At 40.2% G+C, this 25,036-nt stretch overlaps 2 protein-coding genes across 13 annotated transcripts in view; one reads left to right on the top strand and one right to left on the bottom strand.

Annotated features, from left to right (window-relative positions):
- The window catches only part of HNRNPD (heterogeneous nuclear ribonucleoprotein D), a 17,846-nt gene extending 4,087 nt beyond the window's left edge, over positions 1-13,759 (bottom strand). For 2 of the 6 annotated variants that reach the window (XR_013371151.1, XM_077882682.1), the window contains exons 1-4: positions 13,205-13,758; positions 11,300-11,356; positions 1,486-1,654; positions 791-952 (exon numbers count right to left, since the gene is read on the bottom strand). Coding sequence is in view for 4 of the 6 variants with exons in the window: in XM_077882682.1 (XP_077738808.1) it covers positions 791-952; positions 1,486-1,654; positions 11,300-11,356; positions 13,205-13,437 (621 nt within the window). In the remaining 2 variants the exon portion in view is untranslated. Of the gene's footprint in view, positions 1-790; positions 953-1,485; positions 1,655-11,299; positions 11,357-13,204 lie in introns of all 6 variants that reach the window. The other 4 variants (XR_013371150.1, XM_077882684.1, XM_077882683.1 and 1 more) reach the window with 4 other exon arrangements.
- LOC144304205 (uncharacterized) overlaps positions 1-25,036 on the top strand; it is a 78,231-nt gene that overhangs the window by 51,141 nt on the left and 2,054 nt on the right. For 4 of the 7 annotated variants that reach the window (XM_077882686.1, XM_077882693.1, XM_077882691.1 and 1 more), the window contains 2 exons: positions 14,415-14,469; positions 14,741-17,711. In XM_077882686.1, the coding sequence (XP_077738812.1) occupies positions 14,415-14,469; positions 14,741-14,823 (138 nt within the window). In that variant the 3' untranslated portion in view covers positions 14,824-17,711. Of the gene's footprint in view, positions 1-14,414; positions 14,470-14,740; positions 17,712-22,987; positions 23,862-25,036 lie in introns of those variants that run through there. The other 3 variants (XM_077882688.1, XM_077882689.1, XM_077882687.1) reach the window with 3 other exon arrangements.

Consider the following 25,036-nt stretch of genomic DNA (forward strand, 5'->3'; position numbering starts at 1 on the left):
TTCCAACGTTGCTTGCTCTTGCAAGTTATTTAAGAAAAGCTAGGTATCTACATAAGTGTGGGAAGTATCTCAACCTAATAAATACAATCAACAAAACATGGTTTAAATCAAGCAAAAGTTGCCTGCAGGCTGTATCTGGAACACAAGGCCACAAATTTCTCATCATAGCTTTTAATCATTAACTCACAAAAGGAATTCTGGTTTCACTAAGTCTATAATCAGCCCCATAAAATTTGAATATACCTGTTTGTTTAAATTGAGAAGGCACTACACCCTATTCTTAATTCTTCCCTTTCCTACTATCAATTGAATTATGTCCTTCTGTATCTCAGGTAATCCAATCTGAATTTCTTCGTGACAGTTTTCTATTTCTACTAATTTGGTAAATTCCTCAAGATACAAAATGTCATCTTGGGAGTACCCTATACATTCAGTAATTGAGGAAAAATGCAATCATCAAATCTTCAAAGATCTGCCACAAAGGATTTACAATATCCTTCTTTCAGAGACACCTGGGTGGCTCAGCGGTTGAGCATCTGCCTTTGGCTCAGGGGGTGATCCCGGAGAGTTCTGGGATCGAGTCCCACATCAGGCTCCCCATGGGGAGCCTGCTTCTCCCTCTGCCTATGACTGCCTCTGTTTCTCGTGAATAAATACAATTTTTAAAACAAAAAAACAATTATCCTTCTTTCAAAACAAAGCACTTAATTAGCCCAAACTTTGTAACAACTTTTGACAATTATATTCACACTAATTTTGACAAAAACTGGGTCAAAACAGTATCACATACCTCACCAAAACCACCAAAGTACTCCCTTATTTTTTCTTCAGGTGTATCTGGAGAAAGGCCACCAACAAAAATTTTTTTAACAGGCTCTTTTGTTTTCATGGCTTTGGCCCTTTTAGGATCAATCACCTTCCCATTCAATTTATGTTCTTTCTGATCCATGACCTAAGGAAATTGAAGTTATTCATTTTAAGTATGTGTATTAATTGAAGTTGATTATTCACTTACTTAAAAATTATAAATATAGCTAATGTCAGGTAAGTGTTGACTTGTTCATGACTAAACTGTCAAATTATGTGACATCAGCTAACAGAGAACAGTGATCAACCGGTCAATAAGAACGGGGGGGGGGGGGGGCCCACAAATTTAGTTACCAGAAAACTATCTCACCTTTAACTGTCAGCAACATAAACAAAACTGCTACTTCCCTTTAGCCCAAGCTATTCCAAAAATCTCTATTTCTGTGAACTTGTCACAGATCATCCTTTTAATTAGGGGGTCTTTAAGTCTCAGTATTTTTTCCCCCAATACCATACAGAAGATATTCAGTAAACAAAGAGAACTCTTCATAGAATGTACAGGTTAAGAACTAAAGTTCTGCCTTCATATACTGCAAAAGGGGAAATCACAAATGGGCAAATTAATGTATCAAACTACCCACATCTTATATTAACTGATCAGAACATGTAACACACTACCTTATCTACACTCTCCGACTCTTTAAATAGCACAAAGCCAAAACCCCTTGATCGCCCTGTGATAGGATCTAACTTCAGAGTGCAGTCTACAACTTCACCAAATTTGGAGAAGTAGTCCTTCAGATCTTTCTTTGTAGTGTCCCAGCTAAGTCCTCCTATAAACATTTTCCTGTAAAGACAAAAAGTAATATTAAAATGCTAAAAACAAATAAACTTTAAGTACCCATAACAATACCTTTTCCAAACTGCACCAATTTACTGGGCAGTGTACATACTAACGTTACTCTTCCTATATTACCACATATCAAAAACACCACATTCCATTTTTGTCAAGTTTTGCTTATTACTGCTGCATCTGCATAATTATGAAATAGTGAGAAAGCAGCAAATTCTTTTTGACTTCCCAAAACAGTGTATGTAACCCTAAAATAAAAATACTACACATTTAAGACTTTCTTAAATTACAAGTTAAATATTCGTAACCGCAAAACAATTTCAGCTTCAAGTTTTTCTGCCAAATTTTCATTAAAATTGTAAAAAGGCTATGTAGTCTCCAATGATCACAGCAACCAGCATGTCTATGCTGAAGCTTTCTATTTAGCTAATGGTTGTCGTTAACTCTTAGCACATAAAATGGAAAATTCTAAGTCTCACAATTAAGTTGTAAGCTAAGCTTTTTGACGTGCTATGGGTCTTTAATAAAGACAATAATAATTTAGTGAACAAAAAATACCCACAGACGCACAATCCACTAATTTATAGGATTTATTTACAGTAGAACCTCAGTTAACCAGCAATAAAATATTTAAACCTTGAAGATGCTAAAAGTGACAGGTGGTAAGTAGAAACCACCAGAACACTTTAAGACCAAAAATATATACTCAAAAAAAAAAAAAAATTCAGGTGAAAGATTATTTTTATTACAGCAAAATGGCATAAAGCTCAGACTTGGCAACTGATTGCTTTTACATCTGCCCCCTCAACCACCCCCTAAGACCACCCCAAAGAGCTTACACATACCTCCTACCCTTTAAAGAGACAGGACTGGAGATTTTTATTTTAAGGATAAACTGTCAGAATTTGTTATGTGAAAGCTAAAAATTTTACGGGAATAAAATCATGCTTGCTCAATGATTCTTTTCATCTCTGTAACTGGGGTAGGGATGGGAAAGTGTTACTAACTTTCAGCTCCAGATAGAAAATTAAAGCAGGAAATATCTCCATCTTGTGGGCTTCTGGGATATTGCCATTGAAGCCAATTCTTCCACAAGAGGCCAATTGTGTCCCTAGAAAGAGATCTCTTTCTGCTTCTCCCCTAAAGATGCCAGATTAACTGAGGTGTTACTGATCTTACTATCTTAGACCTATTTTTAGTTCTAATGACAAAATTAACTTACATTATAAACGAAGCCCTACTTTCAGTATATACTGTGCTTCCCATTTCAGGTTAAGTTTTCAGTAAGTTAAGTAAATGTATCATAATGTAAAGCTGGGATATTTATATGCTTAACCTTCAGGACTTCTTTAATAAAATCTCCATGCTTAAAGTAACCTTTATTAATCCTTTTTGTATTTATAATCAAATGAACATAACAAAAACACCCATAATGTTCTATAGGTAATTTTTAATGTTTATTGTCAATTTCATGGAAAAGTTATCCTCAATTGTTTTTTCATTCAAATAATGTACCTTCTAAAATCCAATCCTTGTCACTTAAATTTATGCCTTAAAATCACTTTACTTTTAAAACCTAAAGATCCAGAGCACTTTCTTCATAGTTGAAAGTTCATTAGCAACATTTACCCTTCCAAAGTAAGGACACTGCTGTATTTTTAAAGATGAGAAAGAACAAACTATAAAGCAATGACCTCTTGCTCAGGTATCCATGGCAATTCTAGAACAGAAACAGCTTCAATTAAGTTGAAAATGTTGACTACTGAATTACCACCTTCTGTACTTACAAAAATTTTCTATCAATTTTTAACACAGTTTGAAATTACTTCAGCCTGAAGAGACTACAGGAACAAAAGCCTTGCTTTAAAAAACTAATGTTGAGAAAAATAAAAAAAAATAAAAAATAAATAAAAAAGCTAATGTTAAAAGGCAAGAATATTTCGCCTGAACTGTTCCTCAGATACTAAGACAGATTTAGTTTTGATTTTATTTAACCAAGGCAAAGTTTATACTGGATTAAATGTCCTTGATGTAAAATTATTTTAAAAACAAAATAATTACAAAGAAATAAATTTAAACTCCATGAATGAGGCATGTCCTATTATTATTCATAAGCCCCATATGTTTTCACAGCATAGAAGTCAGTCTTTTTAAAACTGGGTAAGCATACTAACTCATTAACTGGCCCAGCAAAGAACTCTCTCAAAACAAACTTCCCACTTTTAATACAGTCATTAGTACAGAAGTTGTTAAATGTGCCTACCTTAAGGCTAGGTCACTGAAGATGCTGTCTTTCCTAAACTAACAATCAAATCCCCTTTGGACAGATTGAAAAGTCTGGTCAACTATGACTTACACATATTCCACAGAATGATTCCTATTTCTCAAAAAACTAGAGCAAAATACATAGTAAAACTTCAGCTAACCAGCACCTTTAGAGAATGAGCCAAGTATTTCACCTTAAAAAAAAAAAAAAAAAAAAAAAAAAAAAGGCCATTGCCTACTTTCTGATACCTCCCCCCAGTTGTTTTTAACCTTCATTTATTTGGGTAATTTTTCTACAACACATTACACACTTCTGCCTTCTTAAAATACAGTAATAATGATTTAAACACTGTATAGGTCGGTCACTATTAATTTATATACATTAAGCTACTGTACATGCCCAAGTCTCTCTTGAAATGAGAGAACTATTAATACACTACATCTCATTTCTTAGTTCTTCTAACAAGTTCTATTTCTCATTTTTGCCAGGTTCATGATAGTTGCTGTTTAATCTACCCCACAACTTCCATTCTGTAGAGTGGATAGCCAGCACTTGAACTTTGCAAATTTTAAGTAAACAGTCTCTGAGCAAGAGCCCAAAAGCTCTTTCAGACAAATGCACTGCCATTTTGACAGCCCAAAAGTGCTAAAGCTTTAGCTGCTAACAAGGCAGGCTGCTGCACAACTGGTAACAGGTAAATAGTACCATGAATACAAACTGTTCCAAATCCATTCCATCTTTAAGAAATGGAAAATGTTAAATCCATCAAATCTTAATTCAGTGGACACACCAAGATACAATAGTATAATACAATAAGAAAAGGCCTGTTATCTTAATTTTGGATAAATGGGAACTATCTTAGTCTCTCAGAACACTAGCACTGACACGCTTTTCCTCATATTAGGAGATGGCATACAATTTTTTTACATTACTGTATTTTGCTTAAAGGATACCTATTGTCCATCCAGATTACGTCTGCTGCCTTGAATACCAAGACTGAATTTCAAGTTGCTGTCACTCTCATAGAGATATGCAAACGCTTACAGTGAGGTAGAGACAGAACTTCAAAAAAAGCCTAACCAGCCAAGTTACAACTACATCACTAGACTTGTTCGAGTAGCAACAGAAATGCGCTCCCACCCTAAAACTTTAAAAATTGGTCCCTAGTTGTAAGCCAATCAACAATCCTAAAGAAAACACAGGACTTCATCTACAGTATTTTATTGATAGTTTAACTTCTTAATCCTATCTATACGCTATTTAGTACCCAGAGGCAATATAATATTCAATTTTAAAACACTTAACATGGGGACACCTGGGTGGCTCAGCAGTTGAGCATCTGCCTTCAGTTCAGCAGGCGTGATCCCTCATAGGGAGTCCCACATCAGGCTCCTTGCGTGGAGCCTGCTTCTCCCTCTGTGTCTTTGCCCCTCTCGGTCTCTCATGAATAAATAAAATATTTACAAAAATTAATAATAAATAAAACACTTAACAATTGAAATCTCCTTGCTTCTACAGATATTGATGTGATACCATATCATAATATTAAACTATGCATAAAATTATACAACTCAGTGCGGAAAACTCTCCAAATGCTATGCAATGTCATTCAGGAATTTAGACATTTAGTGGGACATTTAGTGGGACATTCTCTTCTAAAGTAAATTTAGAGGAAGTAAACCAAAGCACCAGTTTAAAATCCTACTTCTGCCACATACCAACTGTATGACCTTCAGGAAAACAAAAACCCAAGATTGTTTCCATAGCTGTAAATCAGAGGCCTAAGAGTAGCTTTTGATTCTTTGGTAAGGATGAAATCAACAAACACAGGGGCCTTTGCCTGCTCAGCCCACAGAGCATTTGATTCCTGAAATCAGGGTCAAGTTCAAGCCCCATGTTGAGCACAGACCTTGCTTTTAAAAAAAATAGTAAAATAAGAGAGCAAATATACTTAAGTGGCACAAAACAGTCTTAAACACCCCAAGTGCACATTAAAAAGTTACTTAGAAGGAGAAGAGCACAAGTTAAGTATAACTTAATAAAGCAATGTTTTCATTTACTCATTGCCTTTTTTAAAATCTGCATAGACTATATGAAGTCACCAACATTATAGGAAAAGGCCAGAATGAGGTTTTATATAAATGGATCCTAAGATTATTTTCAATACCATAAACTTAACCCAAAGTGTTTAAATATCCCATGTAAAATATACAGACTAGAAAATAGGTTACCTAAAAAATCTCTTAAATATAGTTTAAAAACCATCTTGAGGGGCAGCTCAGGTGGCTCAGTGGTTTAGTGCCGCCTTCAGCCCAGGGCGTGACCCTGGATCAAGTCCTGCATGGGGCTCCCTGCATGGAGCCTGCTTCTCCCTCTGCCTGTGTGTCTCTCTGCCTCTTTCTGTGTCTCTCATGAATAACTAACTAAAATCCTTTAAAAAAAAAATAAACAAAAACCATCTTTATGATTTGTCTGTACTCCACATAAATGTCAATATTTAGTGAGGAATTTCAAAATATAAAAATATATATGGAGCAGTGCTGGCTGTTGGAAAGGTTAATACTCCTGTTTTTTTCATACCCCAAAAAAGTATTCTCTGATTATTGAGATCACTAGGTTTAGCACTCCTAAGGTCAATAGTAGTTTATTTAAAGATACTTCTCCTTAGAAGTCTCTGTTAAACACCTTATTCAAGGTAAAATGATAAACACCATTACATTACACTACCTCCCAATTTTGAAATAGGGCCAAAAAAATATTCTGTAACTTTCAAACACTTCCTGACAACTCATGATTTTCCATATGTAGTTTCATAACAAGTTCTGACAGTTTAAAAAAAACACAACAGAATGTCAATCTGGTATATACTTCAAGTACATTACATGACTGGCCAATCACTGTCACCTTTTGGAGTAAGATTATTCAAGCATACCACCAATTCATTTTAAATTTTCAGTATTTTATCGTTAATATTATTCCTTTAAAATCCAAATGACAAAATATCATGAAAATCCCACCAATACATATGAAATCAGTATTTTTCCTTAGAAACCATAGATTTGAGGACTTCTTTGGTGCAAAAGGTGGTTTTATTAAAGCATGGGACAGGACTTGTGGGCAGAAAGAACTGCCAGAAAATACAAAGTTAAGTAACTACCTGTAATGGGGAGCAGGGGTTACTTTTTACCACTAGATAGTACCACATGGAAGGTTAATCATTTAAGAATCTGTATTAAAAATACCTTTGGAAATAGACTGACAAGCTTTTAACGAGTCAATAAAGATTAACTCCTCCATCCTAGCATATCTCATTACTTCATACTTTAGAATGAACCTAAGTGACTAAAAATGATAATTAATTAGGTTGAAAATATAACAGCTAATAAAATGACAGGCTTTAAATAAACTTTAAATGTTTAACCCCCAAATCTCCCCTTTATCCTTTCATTCCAAGGAAAAAATGACTTCCTGGATTTTCACTTTTAAAATAAACTCAATCAGCTTTAGAAGGTAAACTCCCATCTACCTGAAGGTTAAGGAATGAGGTTTCCTTAACCTAGAGGTTAAGGTTCTGGTTAACTGAGATTACTACTCATTCACAGTTCTGTAGTTTTCTACTGGTAATCATTTTAGATATGAATAATAAACTTAGAAAATGATTTTTACCTTTCTGGATAAAATCTTAGAATGCTTTAAAACCACATTATTTTTTAACAGTATAAAGGAAAAACTACAGAAGATTTGATTCCATGACATTGCCTATTAGTGCTTTCTGAGTAGATTTGCAGATAGTTTTTCAGTATTTTTCTTACAAGACTAAAGGGAGGGAGAGAGAATTTCCTCGTTGTTTGAACTGTGTGGTAGTTTCAAGTCTAGATAGGCAGGAGTTTACAGGACATGACCCAATACTTAACAACTATCACGCTGATTATTGGCCAAACACTACCAGCAATACGAGTCTCCCCACCCCCAAGTAAGTCTTAAATGTCTAGCTCCAATATACACAATTTAATACTCCAGAAACTAAAACATGCTTACCTTTACTCCACAGGAGTAAATCACTGGCAGTATCAACTATTAAGGCACCGGATAAACACACACAAGCTATGAAAGCAGGCTATGTAGTCAATCTTCCTGCGGTGAGCTTTGTTTCCAACACATAGATCAGCAAACCAAGTAACAAATATGTTATATTACCTGAGACCACACTGTTGGAAGTGAAGTAACAGAAACAGATCCCACGCTTCCAGCATCCAGTTCAGTGCCCTATCTACTAAAATGTTGAAGCAGAACTAAAGTCAAATAAATCTTGGACTAACAGAAGTTATGTTTCACTCCATTTGTCAAGCTGCACACACATTTGAGGTGCACAGCTTTAAGTGGAATAGGAAAAAGGTTATGATTCTATTCCTTTTTAAATGCTTTCAAGCATAACATGTATCACTTGAAGACTGAAACTAATCATCCTCCATACTGGCCACAAATCACACACCCCAATAGTAGATTCAAATCTTTCTTAAATTAGAGCAGCCTTACAGAGGACAAAACACTCAGGCAATATTAAAAATACACATTAAATATAGTTTATAGAAGTCACATGACTTGAAGGAAAAAAAAAAAAAACAGGCTTAAGGCCACGTATATTTATCTCAAAAGGCAGCACTGAAAAAAAGCGCAATGATTTTCTCCAATTCCAAATCCTAAGGTCAGGTGATTTTTTTAGTATCTTCCATAATAGATACTTTGAAATGAAAAGAATTTAACACTCCTCCTCCCTTATATGTTCAACATCTTGAGACCTGGGAGCATCTATTTCTGCAATTTTAACACTAGAAACTTGTCAAAGGTTCCAAAGAACACTAAAATTCAGACCATCTACTCAGGGTCTCGACTTTACAGTAAACCCAACTTTATTGAATTAAAGGCCAGTAAATTAGGTATGAGACTCTAAAAGCTGTTTGCTTATAAAGCAAAGTTCAGAATGCCCCAAAAGCACTTGGGTATAGATTATAATCTTAAATATTTAAAACAAATGTATGCCCATTTCTTAGAAATCAGAGAGCACTCAACCCGCAGCAAAATTAACTCACAAAATTCCCAAACAGGAAGAAATCACAGGAGCTTACTATACACTAGATCTACTGCCCTGTTATTAGAAAAGTACTGCTGTACTTTGGTAACTGAACAGAATTATTTTGCTTCCTGCACAATCTAATGCAGGCAAGTCAATGTAGTTACTTTATAAACTGTCTGAAAGCTAACACAGTATTATAGTTTTCCACTTATCTTTGATATTTAAAAAACTCTCCTCCAGGTAGTTTGCTACATGGCATGTATATTTTGCCCAACACAAAATAACTTTAAATTACCTACCCTAAAAGAACTGCAGCCCTGGAAAGAACATGAATCCACACAAAAATGGGAAATTCCAGTGCAACTGCTTACAAGTAAAAAAAAAAAAAAAAAAAAAACTAGCAATGTTAAAATTGGAAACATTAATATGAGGTGAACTCAGGAAAGCATTTTATTATGGAAATGAATAAGTATTCCAAAGGTCTGAACTGTGGAAACATCCACGAAGATATATAACAGGCATACCCTAAGAATAGCTGTTTATTCTTATATTCCAACATAAAAAAAACCTTGGGTGCACAACAAACTCATTTTTAAAATTTTAATGATCATATTCTAATAACTTTAATCTCAAGTTAAAATCGTGAAAAGGAATGCACACAGAAATGTGTTTAAAGAAACTCAATTCGGATGACTTTGTATCTAGTAAAGCCAGTCTTATTCTCACTCCTGGGACTGTTATCAAACTGCTGCACAATTTCCCTCAAACTGGGAGACAGAAAAAGGAACAGATAGAGTGACAAGTGCACACACACCAAGAAGAAAAACAAGAATATCTGTAACAGGACAAGGCTGGGTGATTAAGCAGTAATTTTAAAAAGTCAAATATTACACTTTAAATGTGAACCTGCTTAACTTAAAATGAACCTCAGTTAAATCCTATTTTCAGTGAATGAAAATAGGTCACAATCTAAAACATTCGCTAACTTATAAATATTCAATTGACCATTTTTCCTAAGAGGTCATTCAAAAAACTTTAAGGTTACATTATTGGGTAGTAACAGAGCAAAAATAATTCTACAAGAATCGTTAACAGTGATCTCAAACTTAAGTTTATGGTCCCTTCTAATCACTGAAAATGCTTTCTTACATAAGATTTGAAATATGTAATGGAGTAAAAAAGAATCAGGTATAGTGACAGTGTAATCTGATTTAGTTTGCCACGACTAGCTAGCAGTGAAAATGAACTGTAACAGTGCCAAATGGATTAATTTTCATGAAAAACATTTTATTCTGTATGTCACATTCTGACCCCAGTCTTCTTTTTACTTTTCCCTTTTGCCTATTTCCAAGTCTGCTTTATCTGCAATATAAAACCGGACAGATTTCAGTGGATGAGAATACAGTAGTAAGTAAATACTGTGTAAAATTTAAATGTTATCCCAATTGGGCTCTTAAAACAGAACGTAGTTTGTACAGCTAAGTCAACTTTCTACAAATTATTACTGGCCCTCTAAACTCCCAACGATGGAGAACACAAACTCCTGGAAAACTCAAAACGTAATCAATCCTAAAAGCAAAAAGACTGACATTTAGGGGAAAGGAAGGATAAAAAGAATAATCTACCATCCTTCCATAGAGAAGTCATGAAATTTAAGAGACATGTGAACCAACCAACTGTAATTAACATTGCAAACAGCACACTGAAAATTAAAAATCTGGTAAAGCTGTAGTGAAAAGCCACACCAGCCCGCCTCTGAATAATACATATCCAATTGTTATTAAAGTTCCACTTACAAATATGGTTGGGAGATAAAATACACTTGTGCATAATGCATATATAAACACTACTCTAAAAATTGTTCTACTTTTCACATATCCAGAATATTTCTGTATAGCATGCAAGACATTTTAAACACACAAGAGTTTTTATCAAGTAACCTTCAAATTTAACATTAAACTTAGAATTTCAACAAAAATATTTGTCTTAAAAAAATCAAATCTGAAATCATGGTAATATTTTTTCTTGTTCAAATACATGTTACTAACTTTATTGTTTTAATTTAACCAAATCACAATTACATGCATTACCACAGACCAAAACCCATGTAATGGCATCAATTTTGCCCAAAGATCACACACATGCCTAAAAAAAGATTTTATATCCCAGGCACAAGACATCCTACTGTACTATGTCTAGAATTTCCTGGGGATCAATGGGCAACTAATCAATACACAGCCTCTGCACGTTATGACTATTGAAACCTTTAAAATACAGAAATAAAATTTAAAAGTTTTACCATTCTTCCCGCTGTGCCGTCGCTGCTTCAGAGTGTCGTGGGGAGGAGTTTGAATGGCTAGGGAATTAACAACCGGTACAGCAACCAATCAAAATTCTAGTTTTAGTTTTTGACATTGTTAGGGCTAAAAACTTTAATTCATTTACACTTCAGTTCAACAGTAGGAAACTATAAGGGTAGCAGCTTTGTGATTTGAAAAAACAGGGCTAAAGCCTGCCCCAAACAGCAATGATTATACAATTAATCATTTTGGTGCCTCTGTCCAAAGAACAGAATTCAGAAAGAAAAACCAAAATGTTGAAGGCTTAAGTTTCCCAATATTTAACACATTCTTTTCTTATACTGTATGTAATTTAAAATTAAGTAAAGCTAGTTTCCCACCCCACCGCCATTCTCCCAAAGCCAGCGCAATCAGCCTGACAAGTCGGCCTGGGCTGAGATTAAACTCGACATTCTAAAGTGCTTCCCTTTCCCACCCTCTAAATCTTGTGCTCCTTCCCAATAAAGGAAATCGTCTTCTAATACTGGATAAAAGCGACATTTTATTGCTTTTCCACACCTTTCTTCTTGTTAATAGTGAAGGAAAAGAAGAATCACACATACACACCCCCACATTACAAAAGGGAATGGATGCGTTAATCCAAGATCAGCGATCAGTAACGGGAATAAGAAAACCTAGCCAAGAGCCCCGATTTAGTCCCTCCTGGTAACTCCTCTGTTGTTATGCTCCCGCTCCCAAATACTGCATTCTAATATACCAAATGCAGCTTAAATGGCATATACAACTTATTCCAATTGGAGGGAACAAGTCAGTACTTAAAAACCTGCAAAAAAAAAAAAAAATCATGCCATACCACAATAAAGGATTTGTTCATTTTATCAAAGACGGATGGTAGGCCTCCTTTAAGAGTGGGTAAGAGAGCGGGAAGGAGAAATCAAGAGAGACCAAAAAGGATCCTAGGCACGGGGGTGGGGTTAAAAAAAATGGAAGCTGCACATAAAAAGTAAGGTTACAATCTGTAAGAACAGTTGGGGAAACCAAGAGCTGAGGGCGCGAAAACGGTGCGCGGATAGAATAACTCCGCGGGATGGGGGGAGGGTGGCCATAGCCAGCAAGCTGGAGGTAGAAACAGCTCCACAGTCAAGTGCAGGCCCCGCCGACGAGGAACTTAAACGAAAGCCCATGGAGCAAAACCAACGCAACAACAGGCGACTCAGGGAGTATCACCAGGCCCAATATGTTCCATAGGCTGAAAAGTAGGGCCTTAAGTACGCAAGTGGTTCGACAGTGTATTGTGGGAAAAAAAGAGATCGAGGCCAAACTTCTCCGAAATACAAAACACATTCGGCCTGAAGCCGAGGGGGGGGCGGGGGGGGGGGGGAGAGGAGCAGAGTGGGCAGCAGCTTACGCGGTCCCCAAAGCATGTGCTTATAAAGAATCGCATCGTCTCGGGACGCTAAAGTGGAAGCACCAGATAAGCCTTAGTGGTCTCGGCATAAAAGCTTCTGTGTCGACCTTTATGCTCGGGACCTTAATAAAACGAGGAAGGGAGAGGACAGGAGAGCAAGAAAAAAGGTGCCCCTAGACAGGCGGGAAAAAATCCTGGCGGCTAAGTCAGTGGGAGGAGACCCAGGGCGAGGGAGGGAAAGAGGGCGGGCCAGGGAGCAGCATGGTGACGGCTAAAGGTGGAAACGTGTGTGATGGGGGAGGGGGCGGTAAGCGGGCAGGGGGAGAAGGGAACGAGAGCCCCGGGGGACCCGGCGAAGAGAAGGGGAGCACTGTGCGAGGAGGCTGCATGGGGGCTGGAGGGCAGGCGGAGAGCGGGAACGAGGCCTAATGGCGGGGGACAGGGAGGGGGAGGGGGGCTAGTTGGGCCTGACTATCCCGGGTCGCCCCTTACTCACCCTTCATCCTCCTCATTCTTACTGGCATCGATCTTCGCCCCTTCCGACTCGGCACTGCCCCCTTCGGTGCCTCCAGCCGCGGTTCCGCCCCCGGTCCCGGCTCCACTTCCCGCCGCCGCCGCTGCCCCCTGCGCCGCCGCCACCATGGCTCCCTCCTGCTCGCCCGCCGAGCCGCCTACCGCCGCCGTTGCCGCCGCCGCCGCCCCGTCCCCGCCGAACTGCTCCTCCGACATAGTGCTACTGCCTCCGCCGCCGCCGAGACTACACCCGCCGCTGCCGCGAACCGAAACTAGCAGCAAAGTAATCCCCGCCGCTGCCGCGCGCCCGCTCCACCGCGCGAAGCACACAACAAGACAGAGAAGGCGCGCGCGGCTGCGAAGGCTCCTGCGCCTCTCCCTGGCCTGCCCCCCTCGCCTCCCACACTCGCGCAGCGCGCACTCCCGCTCTCTGTAGCTGCACTAAAAAAGAATAAGCAGCAGCGGCGGCCGCTCTCGCCTCCTCCTCGCTTTAATGGCGCCGCCGCGGACCACCTAAAATGGCCGACGGAAGAACGGCGCGTCCCGGTCACGTGACGCGAGAGCGCGCCCTTTGCGCCTCCCCGCCCCCTCTACCGCGAGCTGCTTTCCTCTTCCTGCTCGGGCCCGCCCTCTCGTTCCCTCTTCTACCTTCCCCTCACGCGCCGCGCCGCACGGCGTGGGGCCTTTAAAAGGAACCGGAAGTTGCGTTCGAGAAGGCGGCCGCGCGGGGACCATCGAGAACAAGGAACGTCGTGTGCAAGGCGCAGCTAGAGGCGCCCCTTCCTTCGCCCCCGCCCTTCCGAGCGATCCCGGAGTCGGCCCAGCCACCGGCCCCCCAGGCGGCGGGAGCCGCGGCGTGAGGCCGGGGCGTGGCGGCGCCTCCCTGGAGGCGACCGGGTCCCGCGCGCCTGCGGCGTAACGCGGGGGGGGGGGGGGTGAGGGGAGGGGGGGAGGGGCGCACGCCCAGCGGCCGCCTCCGTCCAGGAGCGCCCATCCCTGGGGAAGAGGCTGCCGTGGGTGCTGCCCCGTGTCGCTGGCCCCGAGCGCCTGGACGGGCTGTCGCAGCTCCGTCGCCCGCGGCCGGGTGACATTGAGGCTCCTCGGGCCGCCCCGCGTACCGACCCCGGGCGGGCAGGCCGAGGAGGCCGCTGGCATTCGGGGCTCTTTATTTTTCTCTTAAACTTGCTTTCCAGGGAAGAGTTTCGCTCGTCTGCTTTTCCCCCCGAAGTTTTTCGTCAAAAGAAGCAGGTAACTAGCACATTTTGAAGATCCTAGAGCCCTACCGCGATTCTTGGAAAATACTGAGTCGAGGAGTGCGTTCGGTCAGCCAGAGAGGTTCATTTGATTTCGTGGGTTTTTTTTTTTTTTTTTTTTTTTTTTTTGGTCCTTGTACTAAATAAAATATATAAACGCTGTGAATCATCTTTACAAAGTTTCTGAGCTTGCTGTGTTTGGGGGTTTGGCTCTGAAAAGAACCGCTAAGCGTTTCATGCGGGGTAACCTTCAAGTTCTTTTATAGACCCTATGACCAAGCCCAAATGTCGTGGCTGGAAGCTGGATTATTCGGGATTTGTGATTTGCAGCTTCCTGCGGTACACCTAGAAGAAAGTGAGGTTTCCAGGTACTCCTTTATTTATTTATTTATTTATGCATTCATGAGAGACACAGGCAGAGGGAGAAGCAGGCTCCATGCAGGGAGCCCGACGTGGGACTCGATCCCGGGACTCCCAAGGCAGCGCTAACCCGCTGAGCCACCCAGGGATCCCCTCTAGATGCTCCTTTAATCAACAAGTACTTACTCGCTGCTGTAGCATGTGTCCAGGCACCTGGAAACAAAGACTAGTGCAAAATGCAGCGAAGAGCCCTGAATGAATATTTTTTCACTATGTAATTAAATAAATGTATTAACTGGATGCTATCCAAAAATCTGAAAACGACTTAAAATATCTAGTTTTTTATTAAGCTAGCACAATCTGCCTTAGTAATTAAAGTTAAGGAATACAAGTAAATTCTGAAACTATCTTAAAAATCTCGGGCACACGGGTAGCTCAGTGGTTGGCTCAGGTCGCGGTCCTGGGATGGAGTCCCACATTGGGCTCCCCCAAAGGGGAACCTGCTTCTCCCTCTGCCTAAGTCTCTGCCTCTCTCCATGTGTCGCTCATGAATAAATAAATAATAAAATCTGGGGATGCCTGGGTGGCTCCGCCGTTGAGCATCTGCCTTCCGCCCCCCCCCCCCCCCCCCCCCCCCCCCCGGTGTGATCCTGGAGACCAGGGATGGAGTCCTGCATCCGGCTCCCTGCATGGAGCCTGCTTCTCCCTCTGCCTGTGTCCCTGCCTCTCTCTCTCTCTCTCATGAATAATAAAATATTTTTTAAAAAATAAATCTTAACCAAATTCTTGTATTAAGCAAACATGCCTTAAATCAAGTGGTAGTGACTTCAGGTATGTCTCCACTTCTCAAAACAACCTAGGAGAAAGTTGATATTGGGCTCAAGTGAATATTTCAATTTACAGACAGCTAGGAGGTCTCCTGAATACTGTCTGTCTTTAAGAGAGAGTTCCTAGGGCACCTGAGTGGCTCAGTCAGTTGAGTTTGGGACTCTCGGTTTCTCCTCAGAGTCTTGAGGTCTAGCCCGGCATTAGGTTCTGGGCTTAGCCTGGAACCTGCTTGAGATTTTTCTCCCTGTCCTTCTGTCCTTCCCCTGACCTTCCACATGGTGCTCCCTCTCTTAAATCTTTAAAAAAAAAAATTTATTTATTTTTTTACTTTTTATTTATGATAGTTACAGAGAGAGAGGGGCAGAGACACAGGCAGAGGGAGAAGCAGGGTCCATGCACCGGGAGCCCGACGTGGGATTCGATCCCGGGTCTCCAGGATCGCACCCTGGGCCAAAGGCAGGCGCTAAACCGCTGCACCACCCAGGGTCCCTTTTATTTTTAAGACAGCTTTAGACATGCCCATCTTTTGGTAATAGGGTTTCCCCAAAGGTTCATTTTAATTCACATGTAGCCCCTGAAGCTTCTGGACTTCTTGGAATTTATATTGAAAATTCCAGAAAACCTAAGAATGATTTTAAAGCTAGCACATGGGATCCCTGGGTGGCGCAGCGGTTTGGCGCCTGCCTTTGGCCCAGGGTGCGATCCTGGAGACCCGGGATTGAATCCCACGTCGGGCTCCCGGTGCATGGAGCCTGCTTCTCCCTCTGCCTATGTCTCTGCCTCTCTCTCTGTGACTATCATAAATAAATAAAAATTAAAAAAATAATAATAATAAAAAATTAAAAAAAATAAAGCTAGCACATTTACTATATTCTCACATACCCTTACTATTATGGTCTGAATCTCTGCATTCTGTGCTTTTCTGTTCACCCAACATCCTCTTAGGACTCCTTAACTTCAACCTTAATTCTTTTCACATTCCTTATCTACCTACCTTATCTACAGAAGTAAAACTTCTGTTCATCCTTTGAAAACCCAATCAAATGTTATGACTTCTGTGAAGCCTTCCCAGGCTCTGAGGCAGATTAAAAAAAAAAAAAAAAAGATTTATTTATTTATGATAGAGAGAGAGAGAGAGGCAGGCTCTGTGCCGGGAGCCCGATGTGGGACTCCATCCCAGAACTCCAGGATCACACCCTGAACCAAAGGCAGACACTCAACCACTGAGCCACCCAGACGTCCCTGTTATTTGTTTCAAAGATTTTTTTTTTTTTTTATTTGAGGGAGAGAGGACGCAAGCAGAAGGAGAGACAGAGAGAGACAGACCTAGGAGCCTGACAGGGGAGCTAAATCCTAGGACCCTGAGATTATGACCTGAGCTAAAGTCAGACATTTAACTAACTGAGCCACCCAGGTGCCCCTTACTTCTGTTATTCTAAACATGTAGTTGTACTAGTCCATGAATTCCTTGGGAGCAAAGATAATGTGTTCTGTGTGTGCTCCGTACCTCACACACACACTTACACATATAACAGACCCTTAGTAATTGCTAGTTGAATTACTGAATGAGAAAATGTAAGATTATTTCCAAGTAGCTAGGTTCACAGCCTTTTTTTTTTCTTTATGATAGTCACACAGAGAGAGAGAGGCAGAGACATAGGCAGAGGGAGAAGCAGGCTCCATGCACCGGGAGCCTGACGTGGGATTCGATCCCAGGTCTCCAGGATCGTGCCCTGAGCCAAAGGCAGGCGCCAAACCACTGCGCCACCCAGGGATCCCGGTTCACAGCCTCTTAAGCAAACTAGGTGTGCTTCCAGAGACATAAAAGGCTCCTCTCCCCACCATCCATCCCACTTCGTCTCAGGCATAAAAACCACTTGCTGATGCATGAAATTCCTTAAAAAGGAAAAAAAAACTCATTGTGTTGCACGTTCATAAGAATGTAGTAGTGTTTAAGTCACTGAAGACTATATTGAAGACTGGTCCAAGCCATTATAAGGAAGCAGTATTTCCTCTCGATGTCCATTGCATTAAATATTCCATTGCTTCGGGTTCCCAGTGTGTGTGTGTCTTTTTTTTTTTTTTTTTTAATTATTTATTTATTCATGAGATAGGCAGAGGGAGAAGGAGTCTCCCTGCAGGGAGCCTGATGTGGAATTCGATCTCAGGACCCTGGGATCAGGACCTGAGCCAAAGGCAGAGACTCAACCACTGAGCCACCCAGGTGCCCCTCCCTGTGTATTTCAGATAACACACTGAAATACTGGATCTTCATTGAATTCTGCCTTTGTGAAGCAATAACTGCAGGAAAAGAAGAGTACTTGTAAAAAGGCAAACAAGTTTGTTTGAATTTTAAACTGGAATCACTTTTACCCAGAACAAGATATATAAAAGCCATGGTTTTAATCTGCTAAATACACTCCTTACAGGGGACAAAGCATATCCTTTCCTCACATTTTTAAAAGTGGAACATGCATTCCATTCAGCAACCTGGAATAAACTGTCTAGAAGAAAAAGAAAGAACCCATTTCCTATACAAGATATCATATTTGAGCCTCTTCTACAACCATTTAGCCAATTACTCATTTGCAGAACACCCTCAGTAAGATTCAAGCCTGTGATTTTAAGTGAAGTAGCCAATTGCCCAAACTGAACATTCTCTATTACCAGTCCTGGTTGTCCAGAAGCTCTCCCTTCACCTAGAGAACATAGAGGCCCCACCATTGTGAACTTTCAGATTTTCAGCAAATCTATTGTAGAATCTTGAGTTATGTTTAACCACAGGGGTGTCAATAGGATGCCTTTAGACTCAAAGGAAATCTAGCTCAAGGATTCTAACAATAAGGAAATTTAATCATTCCACTCCAGACCTACATATCCAACTGCCTCCATAATGTCTCCTCTTGGATATCCCACAGGTATCTCAACCCTGAGATGTTCAAAATTGAACTCCACTTTCCCTACATATCAACTTCTTTAGACTTCCTTTTCTCAGTAAATGACATCTCCACTCACTCATGTGCTCCTGGAAAAAATCAGGAGTCCTTGGTATCACCCCCTCCATCCAATCGTACTTCCAAAATATGTCTCGATTCATCTAAATGCTTCGTAAATAGTGGTGCCATTCCTAGTTAAATACATTCACATTCAACCATGTACCACATGTCACAGATACATTTCTGGTGCTAGGAATATAACTCACCAAAACAGCAAGGTCTTTAATCTCAAGGAGCTACATTCCAGTAAGAAATAAACAAGAGACAAAATAAATATATAATAGTGATTGGAAGAAAAATAATGAGTAAGGCACTAGAGATTGCTGTTTTAGGTAGGGTAGTCTGAGAAGATTCTTCAAGGAGGGAAGTTTTTCAGTAGAACCCTCACAGAAGTGAGACAGAAAAACATACACATACTTAGGGAAGACAAAGTGTGCTTGACACTTTGAATGATGGAGGCCAGCCAGTGTAGCTGAATAGAGCAAAGGGAAGAAAGTGTAGTAGATCATACCTATGAGGTATCCAGAACAAGATCACCCAGGGCCTTGTTTTTTGTTTTTGTTTTTTAAGATTTTTTTTTTTTTTTCATGAGAGACACAGAGACAGGCAGAGGCAGAGCCCTATGTGGGACTCAATCCCTGGGCTCCAAGATCACACCCTGGGCTGAAGGCCACACTAAACCGCTAAACCGCTGAGCCACCCAGGCTGCCCCACCCAGGGCCTTGTAAGCTGTGGTGGTTAGCATTTTGCTTTTATTTTAAATGTGAGGAGAAACTATTAGAGGTTTTGAACCAGAGAAAAACATGATTTAAATTTTAAGTGGCCAGAATAATCCAGATAATTCTGAATGTTGTGTAGACCATGGACTGAGGGAGGCTATCAGGGAAATGAATTAGAAGGCCACTATCGTAAAGTCTCTCACGGTTGATTTCTTTTGGCAAGAGACAAATCTACAAATAGGGTGTTATTTACATGTGGTCATTTTTCTTTGAATGATGTTTTCAACAAAGAAAAACATGCTCTAAAGATGTTCAGCATCACTTATTGTCAGGGAAATGCAAATCAAAACCACAATGAGATATCACCTCACACCTGTCAGAATGGCTAAAACCAAAAACACAAGAAACAAGTGTTGGTGAAGATGTGGAGAAAAAGGAATCCTTGTGCACTGTCGGTGGGAGTGCAAACTGGTGCAGCCCCTGTAGGAAACAGTATGGAGTTCCTTAAAAAGTCAAAAATAGAACTACCATATGATTTAGTAATTCCACTACTAAGTATTTACCCAAAAAATATAAAAACACTAATTTGAGGGATCCCTGGGTGGTGCAGCGGTTTGGCGCCTGCCTTTGGCCCAGGGCGCGATCCTGGAGACCCAGGATCGAATCCCACGTCGGGCTCCCGGTGCATGGAGCCTGCTTCTCCCTCTGCCTATGTCTCTGTCTCTCTCTCTGTGTGTGTGTGACTATCATAAATAAATAAAAAAATTTAAAAAAAACACACTAATTTGAAAAGATAAGTGCACCCCAATGTTTATTTTATTTTTTAACCCCAATGTTTATAGCAGCATTATTTTCATTATTTATGTTATTTACAATAGCCAAAATATGGAAGCAGCCCGAGTGTCTATCAATCAATAGATGAATGGATAAAGAAGATGTGAGAAATATATATATACTTATGTACATATATATGGAATATTACTAAGCCATTTAAAAAGTATGAAATCCGGGGATCCCTGGGTGGCGCAGCGGTTTGGCGCCTGCCTTTGGCCCAGGGCGCGATCCTGGAGACCCGGGATCGAATCCCACGTCAGGCTCCCGGTGCATGGAGCCTGCTTCTCCCTCTTCCTGTGTCTCTGCCTCTCTCTCTCTCTCTGTGACTATCATAAATAAATAAAATTTTTTAAAAAGTATGAAATCTTATCATTTGCAACAACATGGATGGATCTAGAGAATATAATGCTAAGCGAAGTAAGTCAGAGAAAGACAAATACCATACGATTTCACTCAAGCAATTTAAGAAACAAAGGGAAAAAAAGATAAGCCAAGAAATAGCCTCTTTTTTTTCCCCAAGATTTTATTTATTTTAGAGAGAGAAAGCAAGAGAGAGCATGAGTAGGGCGGAAGAGGAAGAAGCAGGTTTCTCTGCTTAGCAGGGAGCCAAACGTAGGGCTCAATTCCAAACCCTGAGATCATGACTTGAGCCAAAGGTAGACACTACCAACTGAGCCATCCAGACACCCAGAGAAAACTGACTCTTAACTATAGAGAACAAAGTAATAGTTACCAGAGGGGAGGGGTAGAGAGACAGGTGAAATAGATGAAGGGGATTATGAGTACACTAATCCTGATGAGCACTGAGAAATGTATAGAATTGTTGAATCATTGTATGTTATACCTGAAACAAATATAGCACGGTATGTTAACTATACTGGATTTAAGGGGTTTTTTGTTGTTGGTTTTTGTCTTTGTTTTTTAGATTGTATTTATTTATTCATGAGAGACAGAGAGAGAGAGAGGCAGAGACATAGGCAGAGGGAGAAGCAGGCTCCTTACAGGGAGCCCGACGTGGATCTCGATCCCGGAACTCTAAGATCATGCCCTGAGCCAAAGGCACTGAGCCATTCACGTGTCCCAACTATACTGGATTTAAAATAAAATATAGAAAATGAAAGAGAAACATGCTCTTATGACAAGAGATCATTAAAATAATCGGGAAGCCTGCGTGGTGGTTCGGTAGGTTAAGCCTCTGCTTTCAGGCTCCCTGCTCAGAGGGGAGTCTGCTTCTCCCTCTCCATCTGCCCCTCCTCCTGCTTGTGCTCTCTCTCAAATAAATAAATAAAATCTTTTAAAAAAATAAATAAAATAAGAATTGGATTAATGTAACTGATAACATTTGCGATAAAGAATAAGACCAGCGTTTTCATTAAAATCAGTATTTTTTTTCTTCTTTTTCTCCCCCTTTCTGCAGTTCTAGGATGAAATTTTGGTTAGTTGCTGCAGTCAGGTTTTATCCAGAGCCTCTTTATAATCCTGCCTCAGGCACTGCAATAAGTACAATATTTTTTTAGGCTTATATTTTTTTAGTAATTTCTACACCCAACATGGGGCCTGAACTCAGGACCCTGAGATGAAGAGTCACATACTTTTCCACCAGGTGCCCCAATAAGTACAATATTTTGACTTGAACTCAGTTCTGGCATCTGGGATACACTAGACATCTTTCTTTTCCCAGGTACCAAGACTGAAGCCAAATAGTATCAGGTTTTGCCTCATAACATATTTTTAAAGTTGTTTTAGCTGCTAATTTTATGATTGTCCGACTTAGTTTGTAGAAGCTACAGTTCTAGAGAATATTTACTAAATAAGAACATAATCAGGAAAATTCGGGTTTTCAGATTAAGGTTCAAATAAGAACTATTGAAAATATCAAAATAAAAAAGTTTAAGAACATATCTTTTGTTTGGGAACTGTTTGGGGCATTTTCCTTTGTTCCTTTTCACCAAGGCTGAGAGTTCTCAGGTACCAGATTCCATACAATTGCTCAAAAGTCACACTTCAAAAGTAGTGACACATAATCAAAAGTCCCTCTGGCCATAGTAGGTTTATTCTATTTAACTGGTTCATGTCCTGAATGTTTTGGCAACTATAGTAGACATTTGTGGTTATCAGTTATCAGTTGTCCCTTCTCAAGTCAGCTAATCAGAATGAACTCATCATCCTCATTACCCTTGGTCCCATCCTTTGGTTTGGGAAGAGCATAGGGCCTAAGACATCCAATTTTATTGAATTTCCTCTTGATATTTGAGTGAAGAAATACTCACCCACTCTCATTCATAATCTGAGAAGTATGTAGGAGAGGGAATCACTGACATCCATTTTGCAACAAAAAGATGCCCGTGAAGATAGGAAGCAGAGAGCAATGAAGAGTTGACAAGGATCATGGGACTGGATACTAGGTTCTGCTCATGTGGTTTGAGCTACCAGATCTGTCTCCACCTACAGTTATCCTTACCTCTAGACTTAGTTACATGACTCAATAAATTCCCTTTATCATTTAAGTCAGTTTAACTTGCCAGTTTATTTCTCAAAATCAGAAGTATTTTAACTACACTGAACTGTTGGTTGTCAACTTTGCATTACAACCACCCACTTGTACTATCTGCATTGCAAAAAAGAAGCTAGGAACATTTCCCAGAATCCCCTGCCCTTTATGGTTCTGAGTTAGAGTTTGCCAAAGAGAGGTACTCACAGTAGATAAGAAAGGCAGAAAAAAGAAGCTTTCACTCTCAGGAGGTTGTGGCAGCTTCACAGACTTCTTTTCTCCCAGGAGACTGACAGTTTCCAGCTTCTCAGATCTCATCACAAGCTCTTGCTTTGCACTTCTGGCGGCAAAATACGATGGCTTCTCAGACTTCTGTGCAAACTCCTGCTTTGCAGTCAAGGGGGCTAGAAATGGCAGCTTCTCAGAGTCCTCTACAAGTTCTGTTATCTTGTATTTCTCCATGAGTTCTGGCTTCATCTGCTCCAACGCCTCAATCCATCACTGAATGTTCTTTAATCCTTTGCCTGCAACTCCCAGCCTTTCACGCCTCCAGCTTCTGCTTCAGTCAACTAACCCTCAGTTCTTACATTAAATATCTTTATGCTACAATACTTCAGTGTCTTTGCTTTTCTCACTACATTTAGTGATGAGTAATAAAAGTGGTTTCCAGGAGGCGCAGAACTTTAGGGATTTGGAATTGATTCTCTGATCCCATTAGACATAAAGGACCCCATTGCCAGTGATAATAGCATTGGTAGTTACAGCATACAATGGCAAATGGCTGGGGGATCCATGGATGGCTCAGTGGTTTAGTGCCTGCCTTCGGCCCAGAGTGTGATCCTGGAGTCCTGGGATTGAGTCCCACATCAGGTTCCCTGCATGGAGCCTGTGTCTCTGCCTCTCTCTCTCTCTCTCCCCCTCTCTATGTCTCTCATGAATAAATAAATAAAATCTTAAAAAAAAAATACAATGGCAAATGGTTAAGTTAGTATCACCCTGGATGACCAAAAAATTGCTACAATAGGATAATGCAGCGGAAGTAAAGGGTACAAGGACTGTGGAGTAGTTACACTGGAGAATTTAGAGAAAGAAAATGATAAACTCAAGGTTTGGAATTCCCACTTCAAAGTTTGGATTAAAAAAAAAAAAAAAAAAAAAAAGTTTGGATAAAGAACCAGAAAGCTTCTTACCTGCCTGGAGAAAAAAATAATCCATACTTGATATAGCCACAGGGTCAAGATTCCTGAAACAAACAAACAATATCTGGTCATGAAAGTGGATGAATTACAAAGTAAATTGAATTAATTTGCAATGTCCTCTTATTTTCAAGTTAAGGTACTGGTCACGAAAGAGTGGAATTGAAAATTAGGTGGGGACATTTGGATAAATTTCATTGAAGCTGAAGACCTTGAACACTGAAATTTTGTGGAGCTTTCCTTGCCAATAAAAAACAGATTTTCCTCTAATGTGGCAGACAGGATAATCGCCCCCAAAGATGTCCACATTTGACTCCCCCAAACCTGTGAATGTGTTACATCACCCAGCAAAGGGATTGTGCGTATATGTTTAAGGCTCTTGAGATGGAAAGATTATCCTGGACTATCCAGGAGGGTACAATGTATTCACAAGGGTCCTTATAAGAGAGAGGCAGGAGGGTCAAAGTCAGAGGGATTTAAAGATGATGTATTGCTGGCTTTAGGATGAAGCAATGGGTGGGGATTGGGGGAGAGGTGGGGTGGGACACAAGCCCAGGAATGCTTGTGGCCTCTAGAGGCTGGAAAATGCAAGGAAAGAAATTCCTCCCTTCAGAAGAAACGGAGACCTACTTACACCTTAATTTAGTTCAGTGAGACTTCCAAAACTGTAAGATAATCTGTGTTGTTTTAAGCCTTTACATTTGTGGTTAAGGAGTAGGAATCTGGTCCATCTGTCTGGAGATTAGCCTCTCCTCTTGCCTAAAGAACCTTGGATGACCAAGAAATTGCTGCAATAGGGTAATATAATGGAAATAAAGGGTACAAGAACTGTGGAGTGCTTTGAATTTATTTTTCTGTATGGTGTAGTCCAGTTTCATTCGTTTGAATGTAGCTGACCAGTTTTTCCAACACCATTTCTTGAATAGACTGCCTTTTTCCCATTGGTTATTCTTTCCTGCTTTGTCAAAGATTAATTGATCATATAATTGTGGGTTTATTTCTGGGTTTTCTATTCGATTCCATTGATCTAGATGTGTCTATTTTTGTACCAGTACCATACTGTTTTGATTACGACAGCTTTGTAATATAATTTGAAGTCAGGAATTGTGTTACCTCCAACTTTACTTTTCTTTTTCAA

The sequence above is a fragment of the Canis aureus genome, chromosome 33, assembly GCF_053574225.1.
Source record: "Canis aureus isolate CA01 chromosome 33, VMU_Caureus_v.1.0, whole genome shotgun sequence".
NCBI classification, from domain to species: domain Eukaryota; kingdom Metazoa; phylum Chordata; class Mammalia; order Carnivora; family Canidae; genus Canis; species Canis aureus.